Consider the following 21,638-nt stretch of genomic DNA (forward strand, 5'->3'; position numbering starts at 1 on the left):
CATTCAATTCCCAGAACGATCTCTAGCAAATTAATCCAACAGAATAGTCCTTCATTTACACGTTTCACTGCATTTGCAACCCCCCACCATCTTATCATATATATACAAACAGATCTGCTCTTAACCTTAGGGGAAAAAAAGGGAAAAAAATGCGCTCTCTGTGACTGCCCCAGGTCCTAAAACCTGATATCTGGCTGTGCCTGGCTGATTTGGCCTAGTTTTTGTTTTCTTTTGCTACTTGAATTCAATGGCCCAGTGTACGTGATGCCCTGAAAGAGACAGTCCACCCTTCCTCAGGAAAAATTCTCCAAGGGCAAGGAACAGTTTATTAAGTCCCTTTCCACAAAAGCACAGTAGTGTCACCAAGCTCACTCAGTCATGCAGGAGATCCACATCAAAGGAGAATAAAAGAGAGGTAATAGTAACACTCTTTGGGGTGGAGGGAGAGCTGGGAGAGGACTGTGCATTTGGGGGCAAATGGAACCATCAACACTACCCACAACTACAGGATTTTGCATTTGGGCAACTTAACAGAACATGAGGGCAGAACTGACCACCACTGTGAGAGATCAGCATACACAGCAGCAGCACACAGAGTGCCTGGGACCATGGAAAATACCCATTAAAAATATAACTGTCAGGTTTGGATACATCTCCCTGAACAGCTCGTGACATGTACTTCAAAATAAGAAAGGACTGCATGAATTGGTGCTGTATTTCAAACCAACATTCAGGGTTTGATTTTGTATTTCATTTCCATTTTAAGATCTATTTCCAGGACTGCTGCTTATTAAACCTGCCCTATTAAATCATTCCCCTATTAAATGCAATGTGAATTAAGGTTTTCCCTTCTCTTTCTTTTCCTTGTAACACCCTACAGTACCCTTCTGTACAATAATTTCTGCTCTTAACTAGGAGAATGTCACATATCTGAAAAAGAAATAAATGGTGAGTTTATGGCTGCCTGCATTCCTCGATCTCATTATATATACAATGTCCTAAGGCAAGAGTTTGCCAGCTTAGATTTTCACTTGCTCTATCCCTTTAATTGGTGTTCCCGTCAGTGCTGTTACTGTTTGTTAGCATTTGTTTTTATTTTTCTCTAGAGATTTTTTTGGGGGGGCTTAAGTCATTGATTAAATAATCAAAATACTTCAGAGGGAGATTTAAAATTTCCTTTTTGTATAAAGAGCAGAATGATTCAGTACCTGCACTGGAACAGCATTAGGTGGGTAATATTCCTTGTGCTGGAAGTCTCTGTTAGCTCAGCCAGAAGGATGACTTCCCTTCCCCCTTCCTCAGCTTCAAGAAACTGGATGAGGGGAAGGTGAGGAATCTTTCCATATGCATAAGCAAAGCCTCTGCAAATCAGCAGTGACTGCACCACAGCCCCAGGGTGATCACTGAGCCACACTGGGCTGCTTTCAGTGAGAGCAGTGAAAAATAGGTCCAGGGCTCTGGAGCAATGGAAGAGTACATGTAGGGTACCAAAAACCTCCTGCAGTTGCCAGAGGCAGGCTGCTGTTGAACCTTGCAGCAAACAGTTATAAGATCCTCATCATTCAAGCCTCCTCTGAGGTCAAAAATATTTTCCTTATCTCAAAACAGCTGCTGCTGAGGTGTGTGGGAGTTGAAGGTGCCAGGTTGACAGCAGCACTAGCTCTCCTCCCACCCCTTCCAGATACTTTGCTCCTCTGGTTAATGGTTTCTGGGGAGCTCTGTGCATACCAGCAGGCTGGCACGATGAACATGAAAGCCCTTTCCATTTCAGAGCACCTTCCAGCAGTGGCAGCTCTGCATCACCCCAGGCTCTCCCTGCCACAGGCAGGAAGCAGCAACAATGGCTGATGTCAGACAGGACACGCTGCTCCTCTCCTGCCCATTTCCTTGGGGTGCATCCTGGGCAAGGACAAAGTGGTTCACCTGCTTTACATCCAAACAGTCAACCTCTCCTGAGCAGAAGTAGTTCAGGCAAGTGCTGTCTCTAAAAAGGCATTGTTGAGGAAGAGGAGGCTTGAAGTTGGCATGTCCAAGAACTACCTCTTCCCCTTCCCCACCAGGAACACCATGGCATCAACAGCTAAGTGGTGCTTCTTTGTTCTCTCTCACCCACTGCCCCATTTGTTTTCATTTAATAAGCATGTTTCTCAGAGTAGCTTTCTTCTCCCTCAATATTAAATTCCTCCTCCTTCTCCCAGTCTCAATCAACACAACTTTTTAAATGTGAATTTGGCCTTTTCTTCCCCTTGTGGACAGCATTAATTTCTGAGCTCACATGGCTTAGCTTCTCTTGATTTTGGGGCTCACTCTGTTCCACACAGAAACAGAAAATGTAATAAAACACACCTCCTCCCAAACTGACGGTTATTTCCAATGAGGATTTCAGAAACAACAGATCCAGCCCACAAGATGCCTCTGAATATATCAGCTTGGAGAAAAGGGGGACACATTCCTCTGAAACCTTAATATAAATTAAAAGAGACAAAATACATTCAGCAGCCAGATAATAGCACTGAAAAACTGACAGATGGCAGAACACTGAGGTTTAGTGGTGGCACTCACACGTTACATGAATAATTCACTTGGACAAATGTATGGATGTGAGAGCATGTTTAGGTTAAGGATCTGGCTCAAAGGAAAATGAAGATAGATAAGCAGAGTTTCTTCTTCACAATGACCCATTTCAAACCAACAGCCTGGAGAACCATCCCCTCCAAAAATCAGTCCATGCTAGAAACTAATCAAGCCAAAGCCCATACCAGGGAGAAGAGCTCATCAGTTGAGAATTCAATGGGGTTCATGAGATACCCTTACAGCCACTGCTCCCAGACACGTTCAGGGGCTTGAAGAAAACACAGTTAAAAAAATAATTGCATGAATAGCACAAAAGACCCCAGACATCACAGGTCCAGCAGGAGTGAGGCCAGATGTGGTGCCATCTCACCTATCCCACAGAAGACAGGTCATGCTGTCCTGAGCAGCTGGGGATGGGTAACAAAGCTGAGCAACTCCAGCGATTTGGGAAACAGAGAAAGCAAAGGACTGTTTTGGTTTTGTTAAAAACAAACCAAAACCAAACCCCACAAAGTGTTACCTTTAACTGAGCATTAGAGCTGGGGACACAACATCCCTAACTGCCAGTAAGAGAGCACAAACTGCATTTAAATCCATATCACAAAAGCATTCAGAAAATAAAGAGCCATTTAGCAGGTGGCTAGGTGCTGAGAGAAACTGCCTTGTTTTCATCTCACTGTAAGCTGGAAGTACTCCTAAAATGCAACAGTCAGCACTATCAATGCTCTTAAACCCCCTGGCTCAAATGGGCTATGGACAATGTTCCAGTACTGCATTAATTGAGGAGCAGCCCCAGATCCTGGCAGAGGTGCTGGCAATTACGTGGCCTGTCTGAAAGCAATTGATTTTATAAAGCAGTTTGATCTTGCCAGAGGTGAGAAATCTCTATTTCCCAACCTACCCCTTTCCCTAGGGAAGCTCTGCAGTGCAGGCTCCTCCACAGGACTGTGCTGCATTTCTAAGCAGGAAAATCTGAACAGGGATCTGAAGTCATTCCCCAACCACAGAGAGAAAGATCAGTCTTGATTTCATCAGAGAGAAAGGAAATGGGACTAGAGGAGGGACTATGCAGGAATGTCCAACTATGCATTTTGCCTCTCACTGCATCGTCTGTCTGTCATTGCAGCCTCTTCTTTGCCCTTAAATAACATTTACACACACGAGGAGCCAGGTCTTTTCCATTAAGGCTTCAAACTGCAAGCAAAGCCCAACACTTGCTTGTTTAATGGCCTGCCAGGTTTATAACTCGCTGCTGTCTTGACCAGCAGTGGCAGGAAGTCCTGCAAACATGTTTGAAGTTACCCCACAACCAGCACTGGGATGAGATGTTACCAAGGTGACTCTGTGTCCTCATGCAGCAGATCAGCCTTTGAGATGACACATATTTTGACAAGGACACAAAACATCTGGAAAGAACGTCTCTACTGTGCAAATTAAAGCCTATTGCTACCAACAGCCATAAGATTAAAACTACTTGATCATCATCTGATTAAGTGTGAACTTCAGATTTGAATAATCCCAGAAAACAAGTAGAAGTTTCAAAATTCCAGCTGCAGACATTTTTAGGACTCAAAGGTGAGCTTTTAATGGGTACAGACAGAACCATTAGTTTCTCTTGTGAGCTGGCCACAGGTCAGACACAGGTCTGCATTCAAGTACCCTGTGAATGTTGAGACTCAGGTCCACGTATCCATCATAAAAAACTGATCTATTTTGGCTAAAACTCCTACAACCTAAATACCTTACTTTGAGGCAAAGCACAGTAAATCTGCCTGGTACAGTTAGACAGTAAGGCACAGCTACATGCCACAGTCTTTTAAGCTGGTCTCAAAGTCCTTGTAGTGAAAAAAACCCAAACAAATTAAGACTTGATCCCTACAGGTACTGCAGCTTTCACTAGGAATTCCTGAGTTATCTGAGTCATACATGTGCTACAGAATGGGAACAAATTTCCTGTGTCCAGGTGACACTGGCCTGCTCCCATTACCAGCACAGAGTTATTTCAAGGGCCATCTATTTTTCAGAACAAAAGAACCTCCACAGAAATGCAGACTTCAGTGGTCTTAGAAGCTTTCAAGCATGGAAAGAAAAAAAAATAAAATAAGATAACCCCCCACACACAAAACTCAGAACAAATTACTTTGCTCTGTGGATGGCAATCCTGTATGGTAATGATCAGAGGCTCAGGTCAAGTTTCTTTTGTGATAGCTGGGATTTGAGGCTGATTTCCCCACAGGATGAAATAAGTGGAGGAAAAAATGGAAAATGAAAAGGCTAGAAAAGGAATGGAAGATGATAACCAAGAACTGGCAGGGATCTTAGCACTGCATGGCTATCCACAGTTGTGCTATTTGCAGACAGAGACTGCAGTGAGTGGAGTTGCTTAGTTATTCAGCCCCCCTGCAGACAATCACATAGTGGAAGTGGGATTAATGAGACACCCTTTAACTAAGGAGGGTGTAGGGTGAAAGACCAACAAATACAGTACATAAATATGTTAATGTATTTATCCAAGTGATTTCTTTTTCCTGTAGCCTGTACACGGCTGCAAAAATGATTCAGTTCATTTTATGCAAGAAAAGTGCATTCATCTCCCTTAATTAGGGAGAAAGTAGGACTGGTACTAGGCTTAAAAATAAAAGTATGGTTAATTTTGAAGTGCCGTGTGCCCCATTCTGGTGAAATCTGATAAAATACTTCCTCCAACACTGCTTCTGACTCATGGGAATATTTGTGAAGTACATGACTGGAAATTCAATGGAACGGCTTGTACTAATTTCTTGGTCTGCCCAAGAACAATCTGCAGACATAAGTAAGCACACAAACAGAAGCCTATATATTAGTGCTCTTGTTAAAATATCCCTGGAATTCCCTTCAACTCAACATCAGACAACCCTTCAAAGTTCTAGAACAATGGAGCACAAATGGGCCCCTCAGAGAGTCAAAAGAATGAGATGAAACGTGCTATATGAAAATCAAGCATGTTCTTTTTACTTACTGGGTTTTTTAAAGGTTCTTACTTGCAGTTAACATCTGTCACGCTTATCTCAGCTTTAGTTATTTTACATTGCTCATCTTTCATCTGCTACCTTTTCCCTTCATTTGTTCTCCAAGGAGAAATAAGAAATGAAAAGATTGAGCAATGTTCTAACATTGCCAAGCTCCTCTGTAATGACAGAAGTGCTGTCTGCAGTGGTGATAAATCCCAACATGGTACCCATGCAAAACACTGCAAATCTGAGTTTCCCAAAAGCCTGATCCCAGGTGTGACTCTTCATGCATTGCTGCTAATCAGTGCTAAGATGTTTGTAATTCCCTTACAGACAGAAATCCACACCAGACAGTGCTGTCTGCATCATAGTCTGGGAAACTGGCACACTTGAAAGTTTGTAAACCATGTGATGTGAACGACCTGAATCTTTTGTGTCTGTAATTTTTGTTCTGACGAGCATAAGTTGACAGATCATCCTGAGAGTGCTGGGAATAACAGCTTCGGTTTGTTATCTGTGTTTTGATAAGACAAGATGTCTGAGAAACACCCCCCCTTTTCCGTGCTACTCACTGCATGCTGCTTCTGACTCGTCTGACCCGTCCGAACACTCTTCTTCCCCATCACACTTCCACCTGGCTGGGATGCAGTGGCCGTTGTCACAGGTGAAATCTGACTCAGCACAAGTTTTCTTCGCTGCAATAGAAGAAAAAAGTACTTGGCATGAATACAAGCAATGCAGAAGATCCACTAAGGATGACACTGCTGCCCAGCATTGAGAGGATTCACTTCACATTCAACATTGCTTCTTCATGACAGAGTCAAACATATCACAGATGGGTGTTTCTTCTCATTAGAACTCTTATCCCTCCATTAGTTAACAAGGAGTCACCCTTCTATGTCTTTTTCCAACCACTCAAAACCTGGCAATGTTCTTTTTCAAAATAATTTTTTAAGGCTTTTACTATAAAAAGCTGCTGCCTTCATGGAACTGAAAAAAATGCTCATGATTTATGGACAGGTAAGACAAACAAGTCTCACCTTTGGAGTGCTATAATCTAAATAATAATGTTTCTATTTATGCAATCTGTACTTGGCTTTTTAGTACCTCTGTCGCTGTAGTAGATGGTCATAAAGCACTCCCTCAAATACTAAAATTCATTTCATTAAATGCCAACCACTCCACGCTCTTTGCTTTGCTTGCATTAATCTCGGGCTTGAAAAAGAGACAAGACATGAACTCGAGCAATTAATTGGTCTGTTCCTCAGTGCCAGTGGCACAGCCCCACCAGTGCTCTGCAATACTAGTCAGCATCTTGCCACTGCAGCAGAAAGAGAGAATTCTATATATACTTGGCCGCTTCAGTCCACGGACTCAGTGTCCGTGTGACCACCAGTCACTCACAGCTTGGCTGGACTGGGTGACTTCAGTGGCTTCTCTGCCATGAACTGGAGTGAACAGCCGTGCCATGAGAGTCCTGAGCGAGGAGGGCGAGGGCTCAGTGTTACCACCCTGGAAGTGAAATAATCTCTGGATAACTGGTATCTACCTTCATCAGTATCAATTGACACAGGAAGTGGTGGCGGGGAGATTTGTTTCTGCCCCCTGCAAAGCTGCTCACAGCATAATAGGATCACAGGAAAATTCAGGTAGTGAAGGACCTCAGGAGGTCACCACGTCCAGCCTCCTGCTCAAGACAGGCTCAGCTCTGAGGTCAGACCAGGCTGCTCTGTTTTATCCAGTCTGGTCTGGAACACCCAAGATGGAGACAGCACAACCACCCTGGACAACCTGTTCCGTGCCTTCGCTGCCCTCACAGTGGGACTTGGGCTCGACAGCCATTCCCTCACCCAAGTCATGTGCACACACCATTGAAAAATCAATGTTCATTCCAGCAAACATTTTCAAAGCATTACACACAACAAATAAGCCCCTGGGGTTTGATCTTTTATTTTCCTTTCTTGTTTTCTTACATGAGCCTCTGTCAGGAAGGGAGCCACGTTAAATATCGCTCGTGTGCCCACACAGGAAACAAGGAGCATTGCTCTGTGAGCTACTGAGAGATCTTCAGGGCTGAAATCAAGTACTCATTTTCTAGCACATAAAACGTGTGGCTTCCCTGAGTAGGCATCCAGCAGGAAAACACTGCAAAGCATCACTAAGCAGCTGTACAACCTCTGAGGATCCAGTTTATAAAGAGAGCATACATTTACTCCCCTTCTGCTGCTAAATGAGCCAGATTCTAGCAAGGGATGGGGGGGGAAAGACAATTTTCAATTTTCTCTTCAGTCATTCAGAAACACATATTATGAACTAATAGAGGATAAAAACCAATCTCATACAAACCAAGAGTTTTAAAAGAAACCAGTCATACTAAGAATCCAAAGACATAGCACATCTGTTATCAGAGGCAAAAGACTTTCTCCTGAACATCTCCTCTTAAAAATCCCAAACTTGTGAAACTGGCTATTGCACATCACTTCTGGTGTAGTTAATGCAAGTGTTAATGAACCTGATGTATTAATGGTCAGAAAGGCTGACCAATTCTGACAGGATACATAAGCATAATGAAGGCAAAGCACTCTCCTGCTCGCTGTGAAGCTGACTGGGTAAAATGCTGGTATCTGCTCTTAGGGGAAGGTTGTGGCATCTACAAATGAAACAATCACAACCTCATCCACAAAGCAGAGCCCAGTGTAATACTGGAGACATTAGAAGCTTAATTTTTAGAATGTATTAATTTTACGCTAGTTCTCTCAATGTCTTAGTGTCTTGTTTTCCATAAGAAAACTGCACTTTCACTTGTTTTCTAGAGATCTGAACAGCAACAAAACTAATATTTCACCCCCAAATAAACCTCTCCTTTTGCCATCAGTCTCACACTCTATATATTTCCAGGACACAGGATCAGCCCCAGAGAGGGGTGTGAGAGGCCACTGCTGTGAGCGTGGCTCCCAGCAGATGGTGGCCCCGATTGCTTTGTTCCCTGACACTGCTCCCCCACCGCACCACCAGCAGATTGCCTGGACTCACAAAAGGGGAGCAAAGCATTACTGACAGTCCCAGGGGGTCCCTTGGAGGTGTTGCTGTGCTCCCACAGGGCAGCTCCCCTTTGGAGAATGAAGCCGGGCACAACCACTCACCAGCAGTGGCTGAGCCAAATGTGCCATTGTGTCCCCACACCCACCCAAAGGTCCAACAGTCCTGTGACCCATGAATCTGCAGGATACAGATGTGTTTGGTCCTTTGTTTGAATCTAAGCTCTCTGAATTTAATCTCTTAAAGGAGCAGAACTAAGTAAGAGGGAGCTAAAACCTTCCTACGATTATATTTATTTCTATGATACTTTTTAAAATTTTGTGCTTTTTATTATTTATTTTTCAATACTATCTTTGATGTGTTATTATTTTTTACTACTATAACTCTCCAACACTGGGTCACAGCTCTGGAAGACAGTCTCAACTCCAATAAGCTCCTCTTTCTGCTGCAAACAGCAACCCAGATTATTCGAACTATGAGAATACTGAAGCACCGTCTCATTTCTCACCTCTAATACAAGACTGGAATCACTTTATTTCCAACCAGATTCACCTTCTGGCACTCAATCGTCATGTCTCTGGGATCACAAGGCAGGCAGGGAGCAGTTAATTAAAATATCAGCTCTCTGTCTTTCCCTTCCTTCTTCTTTTTGAAGTCTGATAACCCTTTCTATTAATCTCCCATGTTATACACCTTTCTTCTATCAATAATTCATTGAGGCTCACACCGTGAATTGTCAGTGGTGCATTAAATTGTAAAATAAATAAATACATCCCTTTTAGACAACGGGAGGACACAAGTCCATTCCGTGGTTTCACCTGGCTCACAAATAATCAAGCAAAATTAACCGTCCCCCTGAGATCCATTTCCTTTGCCGTAAGCAGCCCAGGCAGCTCTGCTCACGTGGCTCTTCCAAATGAACATAAACAAACAAGAGTAAGCAGTCACAGCATCCCTGTGCCTCCGCTCCTCGGGGGGCAAACTGATACCTGGAACAAGAAAAGAGAAGGATACCGAGCGGAGGCAGAGCCTTTCATCTTCCCCCCTGCTCGGATGCACAGTGACACCACAGGACGGCCTTGCTTGTGACTCTTGCCTCATCTGCCTTTAGTCCCTGCTTTTCCTTTCTCAATCTGCAGCTGGACAGACCTGTCAGACACTCCTCCAGCACCTGTGTGACCACGGGACTCAGCTCCCACAGGGAAAGAGCCTTGGCTTGGGCAGCTCTCCAAAGCAAGCCTTAGTTACAGGCACTCATTCCTGCTTCTCTTCTCCCACAAAGGCAGGCAAGCAGGGAGGGACAGAAGGTTTCAACTTTATGCAGAAATGACAGAAAAATACCCTCAAACATGTTGAATTTTAAACAAAACTGCATCAAAACCAAATGGTCTCTTATTTTGCAAAGCGTTCTTTTTCGTTCCATTGTTCACATCTGTTACCCTGAACTGCAAGTCAGGATTCAGGGGTCATCCCTGCAGCAAATCAGAAGCAGAGAACCCAGGGAGAGTGGTTTAGAATATGAACATTTATAGAGGGAATTCATAAAAAAGCAATCACTGGGGACATGTATAATTAGATTGGAGGAAATAAATATACACTGAAAGGAGCAAGCCTTGTACTGGCTAGGAGCAGGGACAGGATGATATAAATGCGACTTCTGACTTCCAAAAATACCTCCTTCTGAAAGGCCAAATCCCTGACCCTAAGCCAAACAGGTATCTGAATCTAATGCAAAGGCCCAGGATTTATTCTTTCTTCCTCCCACTGCCCTCAGCCACCTCATTTAACCTCACTTAACTTCTGCCTCAGTTCTAGAAGCTTTACAGGGCAGGTACATCTTTGCAGTTACTCTGTATAAGACACCAGGCCCCCTGTGATCCAATTTCCAATTCATGCCTCGTTTATTCCTATTTTGCACATCTGTACCACTAAGCAATTTCCAACTGCACAATAGTTTCATTTCTTACTACTCCCGATTTCCCCAAGCCAACAGCTGAAAAGCACAAAGAACATATTTCCTCTGTCATCATTAACAGTTCTATGTAGTTGTTCAGCAGCAGCAATAACGTAAAAGCACATACAAAAGCACAATGTCTTATTACAATTTGCCTATAAAGGACACTTTAAAATATTTTTTTTTCCCATCAGGGAATTAACCCCTACATTGTAACAACAGACTCTAAACACAGGATTTTTAGATTAAGGGTTTTGTTCAAACTCTGGGTTGTGTATCCAGACAGAAAACCAGGCTAATGAGAGCATTTGAGTGTTAACTCAAAAAGACCCTGAAAACTGTGCTCTCTCCCCGTTATCTCCCTTCACTAACTGCTGGACAATTTCCACCACTTCTAAAAGAGGAGAAAGATGTGGAAAATAAGTCTACTCCTATGAGTTTCATAAAATTGGCAGCTCAGTAGAGAACAATCACAATCACAGCTCCACAGAGGGAGATGAGGGGAGGAAGCGGCCACAGTGCTGCCCGTCAGCCCAGATTCTGCACCTCATCCCAAGCTGGGTTTACTGCAGAGGGAAGGTGGCTATCAGGGATTTAAAAATCCCAGACACCAAACCCATTGAAAAAACTAGTTTGATTTGTTCCACTACCCTCATTCCTTTACACAGATCCTGCTCCTATTTTAACTTCTCAATCAGCACCAGACATCCCGTCAAACTGTGTATCTGCTCTCATTTGCAGCCAATATTCAGTCTTCTTGCAGAACACAGTCTCACCCAAGCTGCTGTAAAACCACAACAAAATAAAGTAAGAAACCATACAATGAAACTTTTGCTGCCATCCTTCTGGAGTTGGAAAAAGCACGACCCTGTAGGATGTGATAATGGGGAGATGATGGTAGGCCAGAAAAGAGGCATTGAAATTCATAAAACAGGGTTTCGTTTCATGCTGGGAAACTTCAATGGCAACTTTGATCAGCGATTTATCAGAGCCCTGACAAGAGGAGAAGAAAAGCAGCATCCCACGAGTTCAGGAGCTTAAACACAGACCATGGGCCCCACTCAGTCCCGAGAGGTGCCACCGGCAGCTCGGTGTGTACCAGGACAGGATCCAGCTCCTTCCAGAACAAAATGCATTGTTACTACGGGTCACTCTGCTCCTCTTAAGGACCTCCATTAATCCAGTCTCACAGAGAACAAAACATACCCCAGTGGAATTGCTCATTGGCCCAATGGGGTTTTCTGCTTACAAGAGAAAGGAAAGGACTGGCTCATGATTCAGCTCTTGAGAGAGTTTCTGGGCTATACACAACTTGACAACAAACAGCTGTTTCCAGTTTGTAACCTCAGTCAGCTCCTGGTCATTGCAAATGTCACCCCCAAATAGAAATTCTCAGCAACAGAAGAAAGCAATTTTTTTTTTTTTTTAAATTTAATTCAAAGTTATGTTCATCACAAATTTGATACATCCTACCAAATCCAGAAAACTCTTACAGCAGGAGACTGAGCCCTAACCACGCACTTTGTCGGCATCCCTGCCCTTCAGGAAAAGTCTGTGGTATTGAACCCAAACCCTTTGACTGGGTTATATACCCAAAGGATCTTAAGGAGACCTGGAAATCCTAACCTACACGTGCAGCCCGAGTACTCTCCATTCCTGCTGTTGATTTTGCAAAGGAGGAAGTGTCACAGGAAATGTGGGACAGCCAGCCCCGCTGTGGTTTCCTGCCCCCAGCAGGTGGGCACACCATGCTCCCTGCCCAGCCCTGCCCTCTGCCAGGGCAACCCATCGCTGCCAAATCCCTGGCGCAGGAAATCCCAGGACCGTGTTGTTTTGCAGCTACAAAACAGCAACAGGGAAGATCCGAGAGTCGAAATAGCAGGAAACCCTAATGCATGTGCACCATCAAGGCCTTTTTTATTTTCAGACAACTAAGGACACCTCGAAGCAATGAAAGGGAATATTTAACCACTCTCTCAATCTGGCCACTTTTTTTGACGCTGCCATCCCAGCAGGCAATTGCATTTATAAAGCAAGATTAATCAGATCCCCTCAAACAGCCAGTGCTCAGACACAGACCACAGTCCCTTTGATACTCCACATGAAACACATTCTAAAGAAACTTCTCCCCAAGACCCTCAAACCAGCCCCAGAAAACAACGCCCCATTGACAAAAGCCCAGTCAGAGGCTCTGGGGCTGCCCAAAACATGCAGCTGCTGAGCCTGAAGCCCCTCTGATCAATCAAAGCAAACCAATGACACTAAAAGAAGAAAAAGAGATGTCACCTGTGATTTTTCATTAGTATCAAAGGTGCATTTTAAATGGTAATATGGGTAAGCCTCCTCATTAGAATTATTTAAATACATTTTCACATTTAATGGTGAATTTAATGCAAGGAACATGGTAGCACCCAATTGAAAGTTATGAAAAGCAGAATACTGAAACAGCGTTCTGTTTTCATGTATGAAATTAACGGGACTTAAACTAACGAATACATACCTTCATTCCTAAATTCCCTCATGTAAATCAAGGTAAAATTGAACAATATTTTTCCCCAACCTGTCCTCATGTTGCTGTTGCCATTTCAGACTTTAGGAAGGGGCTGTACGCTCAAAGGTTGCTCTGTTTTTTGACAAATACACAAATTGGTGTAATGAATGCAGTAATTCCCTTTACAAACCACGCTTCACCAGTGGGAAAAGCAGGAAACCCAGAGGAGAATTCAAGGACAAAAATATCCCCTTGGACTGGTGTGCTCCTTCGAAGGCACTGGAGGTCTGTAAAACACACTACTTGGGCATTCAAAACAAGTTCTCCTTGGAAGTTTTGTCAGAGCTCAGGGGTTTGTCTTGGAGAGCTCCACAGCTGGGAACAGCCCAGGCTGAAAGCTCAAGTGCTGCCTCATTCACTTCAGAGGAATGTGCCCCACGCTCCTTCAGGCAAGGCTCCCTCCAACATCTGCTCCCTCCATTTTTCCTTCAGCTTTCTCCATTTTTTAAAAATCCACTCATAAAAGATCAGTGATCTTTTAAGCTGGATAAAACCAGGTTTTGTGACAATTTCCTCATTGCTATTCTCCAGGAACCCACATCACCTCAATGATCAAGTCTCTGGAATTTAAAAAAACAACAAACCCACAAGAAAACCAACCAACTTCCCCCCCATTCTACATGTAAATTGGAAATCATGTCCTTCTACAGAGGAAGACAAAACAGATTATCTTAAATACACCCCAGTTTTGCTCAGAAATAGGCTCACAATCCTGTCCAACCTGAGTCACCTCTGGATGCTAGTGATCAACCTCTCTGCAATGTGACACTGCATGGGAGGGGTGAGAAACTACCTGCCAGTGACTGTCAAAACATGCCACTGACAAAATCTCTCAGAGCTCTTTCTCATACAGCAGCAACAGTGTCAAGAAGGTTGGCACGACTGGGCTTCAGAAAATAGAATTTTTCTTACAGCAAAGATTACCCAAGGTAGCACTGTATGAAAGGGGTATCAGAAAACTTGCTCCCTACAGAGACCCGAGAACTGAAAATGCACAATCATTCTCAGCCTCACTTGCAGATACACAGACACAGACACATTGAATGACACGCCACAGCAAATCTGTGGCACAGCCAAGGACCTGACCCACATCTTTCAGCCACATCTGATGCTGGGGCTGCAGTCTCTTATGCTCAAGTCAAGATTTCCTCTGTATGGAAAAGAGCAGCCATCGCTCTGCCGGGGAAGCTGAACGTGTTTCCAGAACTCCATATTGCTGCAGTCACGACCTTTTCAAAGGATTTGGTATGTTCGAGTTTCCAGTTTGTTTCTAAATATTTCTTTGACTGAAGCTCATCCACGGTGACTTTTGCTGACAGAATTGCCAGCTCTGTCTGTCTCTCTGGGTTTTGTTTTGCTTTCTTTTAACAAGCAAGACATTGTTGCAAGACAGAAGCTCTTGGGGTGGCACCTCCATGTATGTCATTTCACAATGAAGGACGTCTGCAGATTCCTCAAGAGGCACTTGACATTACTCTGTCTATCTGTTTCTGGGAATTAAACACCAGGGGCCATATTCTACCCTGATGAAACATCACCAAACTCCATGAATGATAATCACTGGCCTCAGTGATCTCTGGGCAAAATTGGTCACAGATGTTTTTATGACACCCTGTGAGGTCTGTTTTCAATACAGGTTTTATAACCCTTAGACAAAGTCAAACCTCCTGATGACAAAAGCCAGGTTTCCTGAGGACAAAACAGACTGAAAGTTCTTTCTGATAGCAAATACATTAAGGCAGAAAAGTTGAAGTGGTTAATTTAAGTTGATGGAGCAATTTTGGTTTCCACCTACACACATGCCCATAGCTTGTCAGACAGGTACCAGGGAAACAGAACAGCCATACTTTATGGATAAAATTGCCTTCATTTGTTCAGGAAATGAGAGAAAAGAGACTAAGACATGCAAAGGCAGATCCTTTCACCAAGTGGGATATAAGGAGAGCCTCCCTATATAGCTGCTATTTCCTGCTCTGTTTGAAGTTTCTAAGTATTACCTTTTTCATAGGTGGTGGAAAGAAAACCTCCAAGACCAGTGGAAATAGCAAAAAACATCCCCAAAGCCTCAAGTGTCACTATTTCTCACCTGGGTTATGCTGTCACATCAAAACATTACAACCCTGGAGCTTACAGGTGCAGAAACTGCCTTTCACAGCCTGGACACAGCATTTAAGTTCTCATTGCCTGCATTTAGCGTACACACTGTGAGGTTAAAATGCACCAAACCAAAACATGGCACCATCAGCACAATTTCACGCCAAGTTTGTGCACAGGAGGTAAATCCAGAGGCCCTAAACTCTGTGCAGACCCAGGTAGGATGAGTTCCCTGTCACACTTCCACAGCAGCTGCTTGATCTACAGCCTTTGGGGTTAAAATCAGCATAAGGCATTCCTGGCAGCCCTCAAGCCTCGCTGCACGTTGTTTGGCTCACTCGGCCGGCACGGGCTGTGGGAGCACAAAGCACGTGCGGGGAAGCAGCAGCGATTCCACCGTCACCTCTGCCACGGAGAGCAGAGCAGCGCCACGGCACACCGCGGGTCCCCAGAATCACAGCTAAAGTCACTTCCCCTGCAAAGCAGCCTTGAGGCAGACAAAGAGAAACGTGCACCGTTTAGAGCCTGTTTTGCAGGACTTGGCGTGGGCCCAGGCCCCATACTGGTACCTGCAGCTGTGTGGAGAAACAGGAGCCTGGTATTTACACCTGCGAGCTCCGTGTTTAAAACACACGCTCACCACATTGCTGTGCATGAGTATTATACGTTTCCAAAACTGTGTTAATTGCTAACAGCACAGGTATCCCTGAGCTGTGATATAAATTACCCACATCTAATGACACGCTGGAAACCCAGCAGAACTCTATGCAAAATTCCCAATCCCTAACAAAACAAAGGGAAAAAAAGGAAGAAAGTAAAGTCTTGTCACGAGTTGGAATCAATGACCTAAATCACAGACTTGAAGACTCAACTCTCCCAGTGGCCAAAGGATGCCTTCTGTTGCTGGGAAGTGAGAGGGGACATGAGAAGCGTAACAGTCTGGGAGGTATTGCCAGTTCTGCGCACAGATCCATGGACGGGGGCCAGTAGGGAAAGGCAACAGGGATCTGTGCTCCCAATTAGGGAATTAACATGTGCAGGAACACACCTGAGCACTCCGTTTGGCAGCCAACAGTAGAGGAAATGAAGCTGTTACTTTGCTTGCTTCTGCTGCATTTATGTATTTCTTTATTAGAAGCAAGACTGCATTTTATGTCAATTTATACGTGGTCCAGTTGCTTCATGTTGGATCAGTGTTTGCTCTTTTTCTCCTGTTCCTACTTTAATCGATGAGTTGCAGAGTAAAAAATGCAAGAAATGCTCTGTACAGTTAAGGGAAAAAACCCACATGCCAAGGTTTACTTTCTGTAAAACTAAAATACTACAATTAAAATACCCATTGCTTTGTCTTGGAAGAATGAAGAGTCGATAACAATTGACAAAAGGAGCAGGGATTTTTCTAAAGACTTAAATATAGTGGTTTCAACTTTATCCTCTTTTTCCATTTGCCTGTTTTTAGTAAAATTATGGCACTTTTTCTGTAAAATTTTTTTCTAGGATTATTTTTAAAAGTTCCTCTTTCTGACCCCACATTCACAGTCCTGAATTATTTCACTGCTTCAGACACCACAAATAGAAATGGAAATGGAAATTAATAACTGGAATACCACACAAGAAAAAATACACACAGAGCCACCCTGTGCCATAACAAACATTACTGAAAGTATTCTTATGTCATACCAAGAGGTATAGTGTAGGAACCCAAAGTGAATTAACTGCAGCAACACATCAGGAATAAGATAATAAAAAAATATTTAGACCCTGGTTGTTAATGATCTTCAGCCAGAGCAGGGCCACAGATGTCCCTGTGCTCACACCTTTCCTACAGCCCTGTAAAGAAGACATTAATTGCATCCAATGACTAATTTGCCAGGAATCTTGCTTTTTAAGACCACTGAATCAGAGCCCTGGGAATTGTAAGGGATCGCACACAAAAGCATTTCCCAAACTGTCTCCAAAGCCAGCATCGTTTCAGACTGAACAGCAGGTTCATCCTCTGATCCAAGTCTGTTACGGCGGAACAGCGCCAAACAAATGTCTGTTAATATTCTGCCAGGAAGCACGAGCGGATGGGCTCCTGCATCCCATTAAGAGGAGTGGCCAGGTTAAGAGTTGGGCATCGGTCACACAGCTCCTCCATTCAGGCACAGACCCCTTCACCCATCAGAGCGTGTTGTCAAAGGCTTTTGTGCATCGCGACATTAAATACGAGTACCCTGGGGGTGGGAACTGAATAGGCACAACATGGAAATTATGATGCATGCAGCAATACCCTTTAACCTATTAACAAGTATGACCAGGCTTACTCATTCTGAGTGCTCTAATCATCAAGGCAAGAAGACATCAACAGTTACTGTGTCGCACTGACAGGGCCTTCAATGGCAAGTGTGGTTCAGAGGTCCACAGGAAACACAAAGAGGTTTTGTCTTTTGATGTAAAGAACAAAGCTACCATGTGGCACAGCATCACACATGCAATTAGTCAGGAAAGTTAATACAGTAGAAGCAGATGGTGGAACCATGTCAACATTTTTAGTGGGCACGTTTCCCCTTACTCTCCAGTTGCCGTGATCCGAGGTCGGGGGAGCAGCAGGCAGATTGTTGGTAAGCTGGACCACACTAGGGATTGACAAAACCCTTCTATCTATCCATCTGAGGTACCTCTGTGCTCCCACTTCTACTGGCACAGCTCCCAGGTTTCAGACACCTCCTCTCCATCACACCCCTCTGCCCCAGGGTAGCACCATGTGGAGAGAAACTGAGGCAGAGAGAGTCGGTCTCTAATCGTGGGTGTGCTGGGAGATGCTGACAGGAAAAGGCATTAAGAACAAATCTTTGGTGGCCCTTACACTGCTCATTCTGCTCATTTCTGCAGCCCAAGGAGTCACCAAATGCTACATGAATCACTCATACAGCACAGCTACAACACACGTCACTCTGTGGGACTTCACACGTTTGCAGAGAGCAACTGCTCCCCAGCCCCTTCTCCCTGCCAGTCCTAGAGCTCAACTGACACAGGACACGAAAGGCTTCTTGGTCACCACCCATCACACTGGATGTGCAGAAGGTGTAAAACCCGAACCACAAGGATGGGACAAAGACCCACAATGCAGGAAACGCTGCGATCTGCATGACTTTGAAGTTCACAGCCCTCAGACAGTCTCCTGTGCTGTTACTGACAATCAATTCCACCCAATTCCCCAGCTCTCTACCTCATGGATTTCAACACTACCCAGGTGAGGATGGCAGGAGCTTTCAGCTCTGCAAGTCATTTAATTAAAATAAAATGAATAACCAGCATTTAGTCAAACTACTGGTATGCTCCAGCCACTACAGTTGCTGAATTCTGCAGCCCTCGGTCCAATCTGATTTCCTCTAAAGCTCCTGGCAACCCATTAATTAAAACACATTATTTACAGCTTCCAGGGGCTTGAAACCATGGGATGCACTTGGTGGAATTTATGCAATTACGTACAGTCAGCCCTGGTGACAGGCTCCATTCTGGCTCTGCCCTGCTCCCACACTCGGCTGTTTCCTCCCCTCAGCTGTCCACGTGGTGACGTTTGGCCTGGCCTGCCATGGTGGGATCAGCTGCCATGGAAATGGGCAGGAGCAAACAAAGGGACTGGGAGTCTCTCGCTGGAGATGGAGGAGTTGCAAGGCAATAGCACAGGAAGGGCAAGACAAAGAGAAACCAATTTGCCTCCTGCCTCTAAACACAAACAACCCTCCCCGTTTGTGAAAGGAGGTGTTGATGAATAGAGGTTTCCCCTGATTTAAGAAACCAAGCTCCTTCCAGCCAAACCCAACCAGGCCGGTTTGGATGGAGCATCCTGCCTTTAGTTCTATGCAGCAGTCCATCCATTAGTGCTCTGTGGTGAAACAATCCCAAAGTAAACCCAGGCAATGTGTAGTTTAATAAGCAATCCCCATGTCACTTGTACTGCAGCAGCAGCTGCAGACAGATCTTCTCTGCTTTCAGAAGTTTCTCTTTTTACTCCATTATTAGCAGTCACCCTCATCAGCAATTCCTGTGACTTCATAAGAAAAAGGCATCTTAAAACATACATTAGAAAGTATGACTGACAAGCATAACAAGGTTTGTGTCTTTGAACTGATTTCCAAAGGTGTTTGAGAAGGATTGAGAGCAGCCTTGCTGAGGACTTGGGGGTGCTGGTGGTGAGAGGCTGGACATGAGCCATCAATGTGCCCTCTCTGTCCAGCAAGTCAGTCCTATCCTGGGCTGCATCCGGAGCAGGGTAGGTAGCAGGTGAAGGAAGGGATTCTGCCCCTCTGCAATCATGAGACCCCACTGGAGCACTGCATCCATCTCTGGAACCCTCGGCACAGGAAAGACAGGGACCTGTTGGAGAGTGTGCAGAGGAGGCCACCAAAATGACTGGAGGGCTGGAGCTCCTCTCCCACGAGGCCAGGCTGAGAGAGTTGGGGTTGTTCAGCCTGGAGAAGAGAAGGTTCCTGGGACACTTTATTGAGGCCTTTCAGTGCTTAAATGTGGCTCATGAGGAAGATGAGGACAGGACATCTTAGCAGGGCCTGTTGCGATAGGAGGGGCGATGGTTTTAAACTGAAAAAGGGTACACTTAGATAAGAAATTCTTATGATCTATTATAGATATAAGAAATATAGAAGGTTATAAGGAAGTTGTTTCTTACATCACTGTAAAACAGTGGCACTGGTTGCCCAGAGAAGTTGTGGATGTGGATGCCTCATCCCTGGAAACATTAAAGGTCAGGTTAGAGAAGGCTCTGAGCAAGCTGATCTAGTTGAAGAAGTCCCTGCCCATGGCAGGGGGGTTGGACCAGATGACCTTTAAAGGTCTCTTCCAACCCCAACTATTCTGTGACTATATGTGTTTTACGAGAATAAAGGGAACATAAATTTTTATGGAACCACGAACTTTTTACTGCTTAAGGAGTCCCACATGAACATTGCTGAAAGATCAAATACCATAAGCCCAAGACATCCATCCATATAATCCTCCCAATGATTATTACCTTTTCTCCCCTTTCTTACTTTTTTTTTCCATGAGGCCAGTGACCAAGCTATGTAAAACCTATAGAAACCATCTTTACTGAGACATAAAAAGGAGAAAACTGTGAAAACAAGCCACTATCAAAGCCTAATAACTCCTTTCAGCAATACAAAAGTAGATTTTGGCCTTATTCTCCTGTGCCTCATTCACAAAATGAAAGAAAGCAAAAAGAGGAGAAAACATTTCTTGCACGATGCAGAAACAGCTCTGCAGATTTTGGTCTGTAATTCCAAATACCCAACCTGTCTGCACCATGCCCTCAGCTGGTGTGAGAAATTGCTTGTCTGCTCTGAAGTTATTGTAGCTACTCCAATCCAGATCAGCTCTAAAAGCCTCTTTCTCTGAGATGTATTGCAGTGATGCATTGACATTATTTAAGTTCAGATTTAAATTTACTACAGAAGAGGTATTTTTTCCACAAGAAACTCAGAACACTGTATCAATATTTGGCTCCTGATTAAGCCTTTTGTCACTGTGATTTTCATAAGGACATCTATGAATGGATTTATAGGAGACAGTGACCGTGAAAAAGTCTCTCAGGTGACTGTTTTATTATGCTTTCTCTTTTCCATTCTGTCTGTTTGGACCCTTTCTGTTCTGGGTCCTTGTAGGTGATGAAGTACCAATGCTTTCTATCCAGGGCAGCCAGAATGAAATCCCAGACACCTTTTATAACAAGAAAGTCAGCAATGTGGTTTTAGACCATTCAAAAGAGGAGTTTGTAAAGGCCTGACCGTTCGAGTACGGAAACTAAACTTGCAATATTTCAGTAATTTCTGGGTCCCCAGCATTTACATGCACTAAAAACATTAATCTGTCTGCACAATTTTAACACAATGCGATTAGTTTTTTTTAAGGTATCTTTTTTTATCTTGAAGTCTGTTCCATATTGTCAATACTGCCTGGCTACCACAACAGTCCAGGGACTCGTAGCCCCCTGCTAATCAGTACCCACTAAATACTGACAAGAAGCATCAGAACCAAAAAGTGAGTTTCAAAGGTAAGAATTCTGCCTCCAGCAGGAGGAACAGCATCCTCAAGCTCAGCATGTCAGAAATGAAGGACCAAGGAGAGGAATGATTGTCATGTGTTCCTCCCAAGTCTCCTCTAAACAGCAGCATAGGTAAGACCCCATGCAGACTATGGCCACCAGGTAAAGCTGGAAGGTTTTGTGAGTACCAAAGAGTGTCCAGCCTGTCACCACCAGAGCTGGGACCGGTGAGCAATCTCAGAATTAAACTTCCCCTCTGCAAATGGTTTCCAGTCACCTAAGTGTTACCAAGACAACTCCAGCGACCAGAATACAAATTACCTTTGGGGTAGCACCGTGAGCTCTGAGCACTTCCCAACGCTGCATGCAAATTTAAATCACAACAATTTAAGT

The 21,638-nt window shown here is 44.2% G+C and overlaps 1 protein-coding gene across 2 annotated transcripts in view; it reads right to left on the bottom strand.

The window, feature by feature from the left end:
• Positions 1–21,638, bottom strand: part of LRP8 (LDL receptor related protein 8) — a 171,432-nt gene that overhangs the window by 59,650 nt on the left and 90,144 nt on the right. For both annotated transcript variants that reach the window (XM_050306838.1, XM_050306836.1), the window contains exon 3: positions 6,137–6,259. In XM_050306838.1, the coding sequence (XP_050162795.1) occupies positions 6,137–6,259 (123 nt within the window). The remainder of the gene's footprint in view (positions 1–6,136; positions 6,260–21,638) is intronic.

The sequence above is a fragment of the Myiozetetes cayanensis genome, unplaced genomic scaffold (assembly GCF_022539395.1).
Source record: "Myiozetetes cayanensis isolate MyiCay16 unplaced genomic scaffold, myiCay2020 scf12, whole genome shotgun sequence".
NCBI lineage: Eukaryota > Metazoa > Chordata > Aves > Passeriformes > Tyrannidae > Myiozetetes > Myiozetetes cayanensis.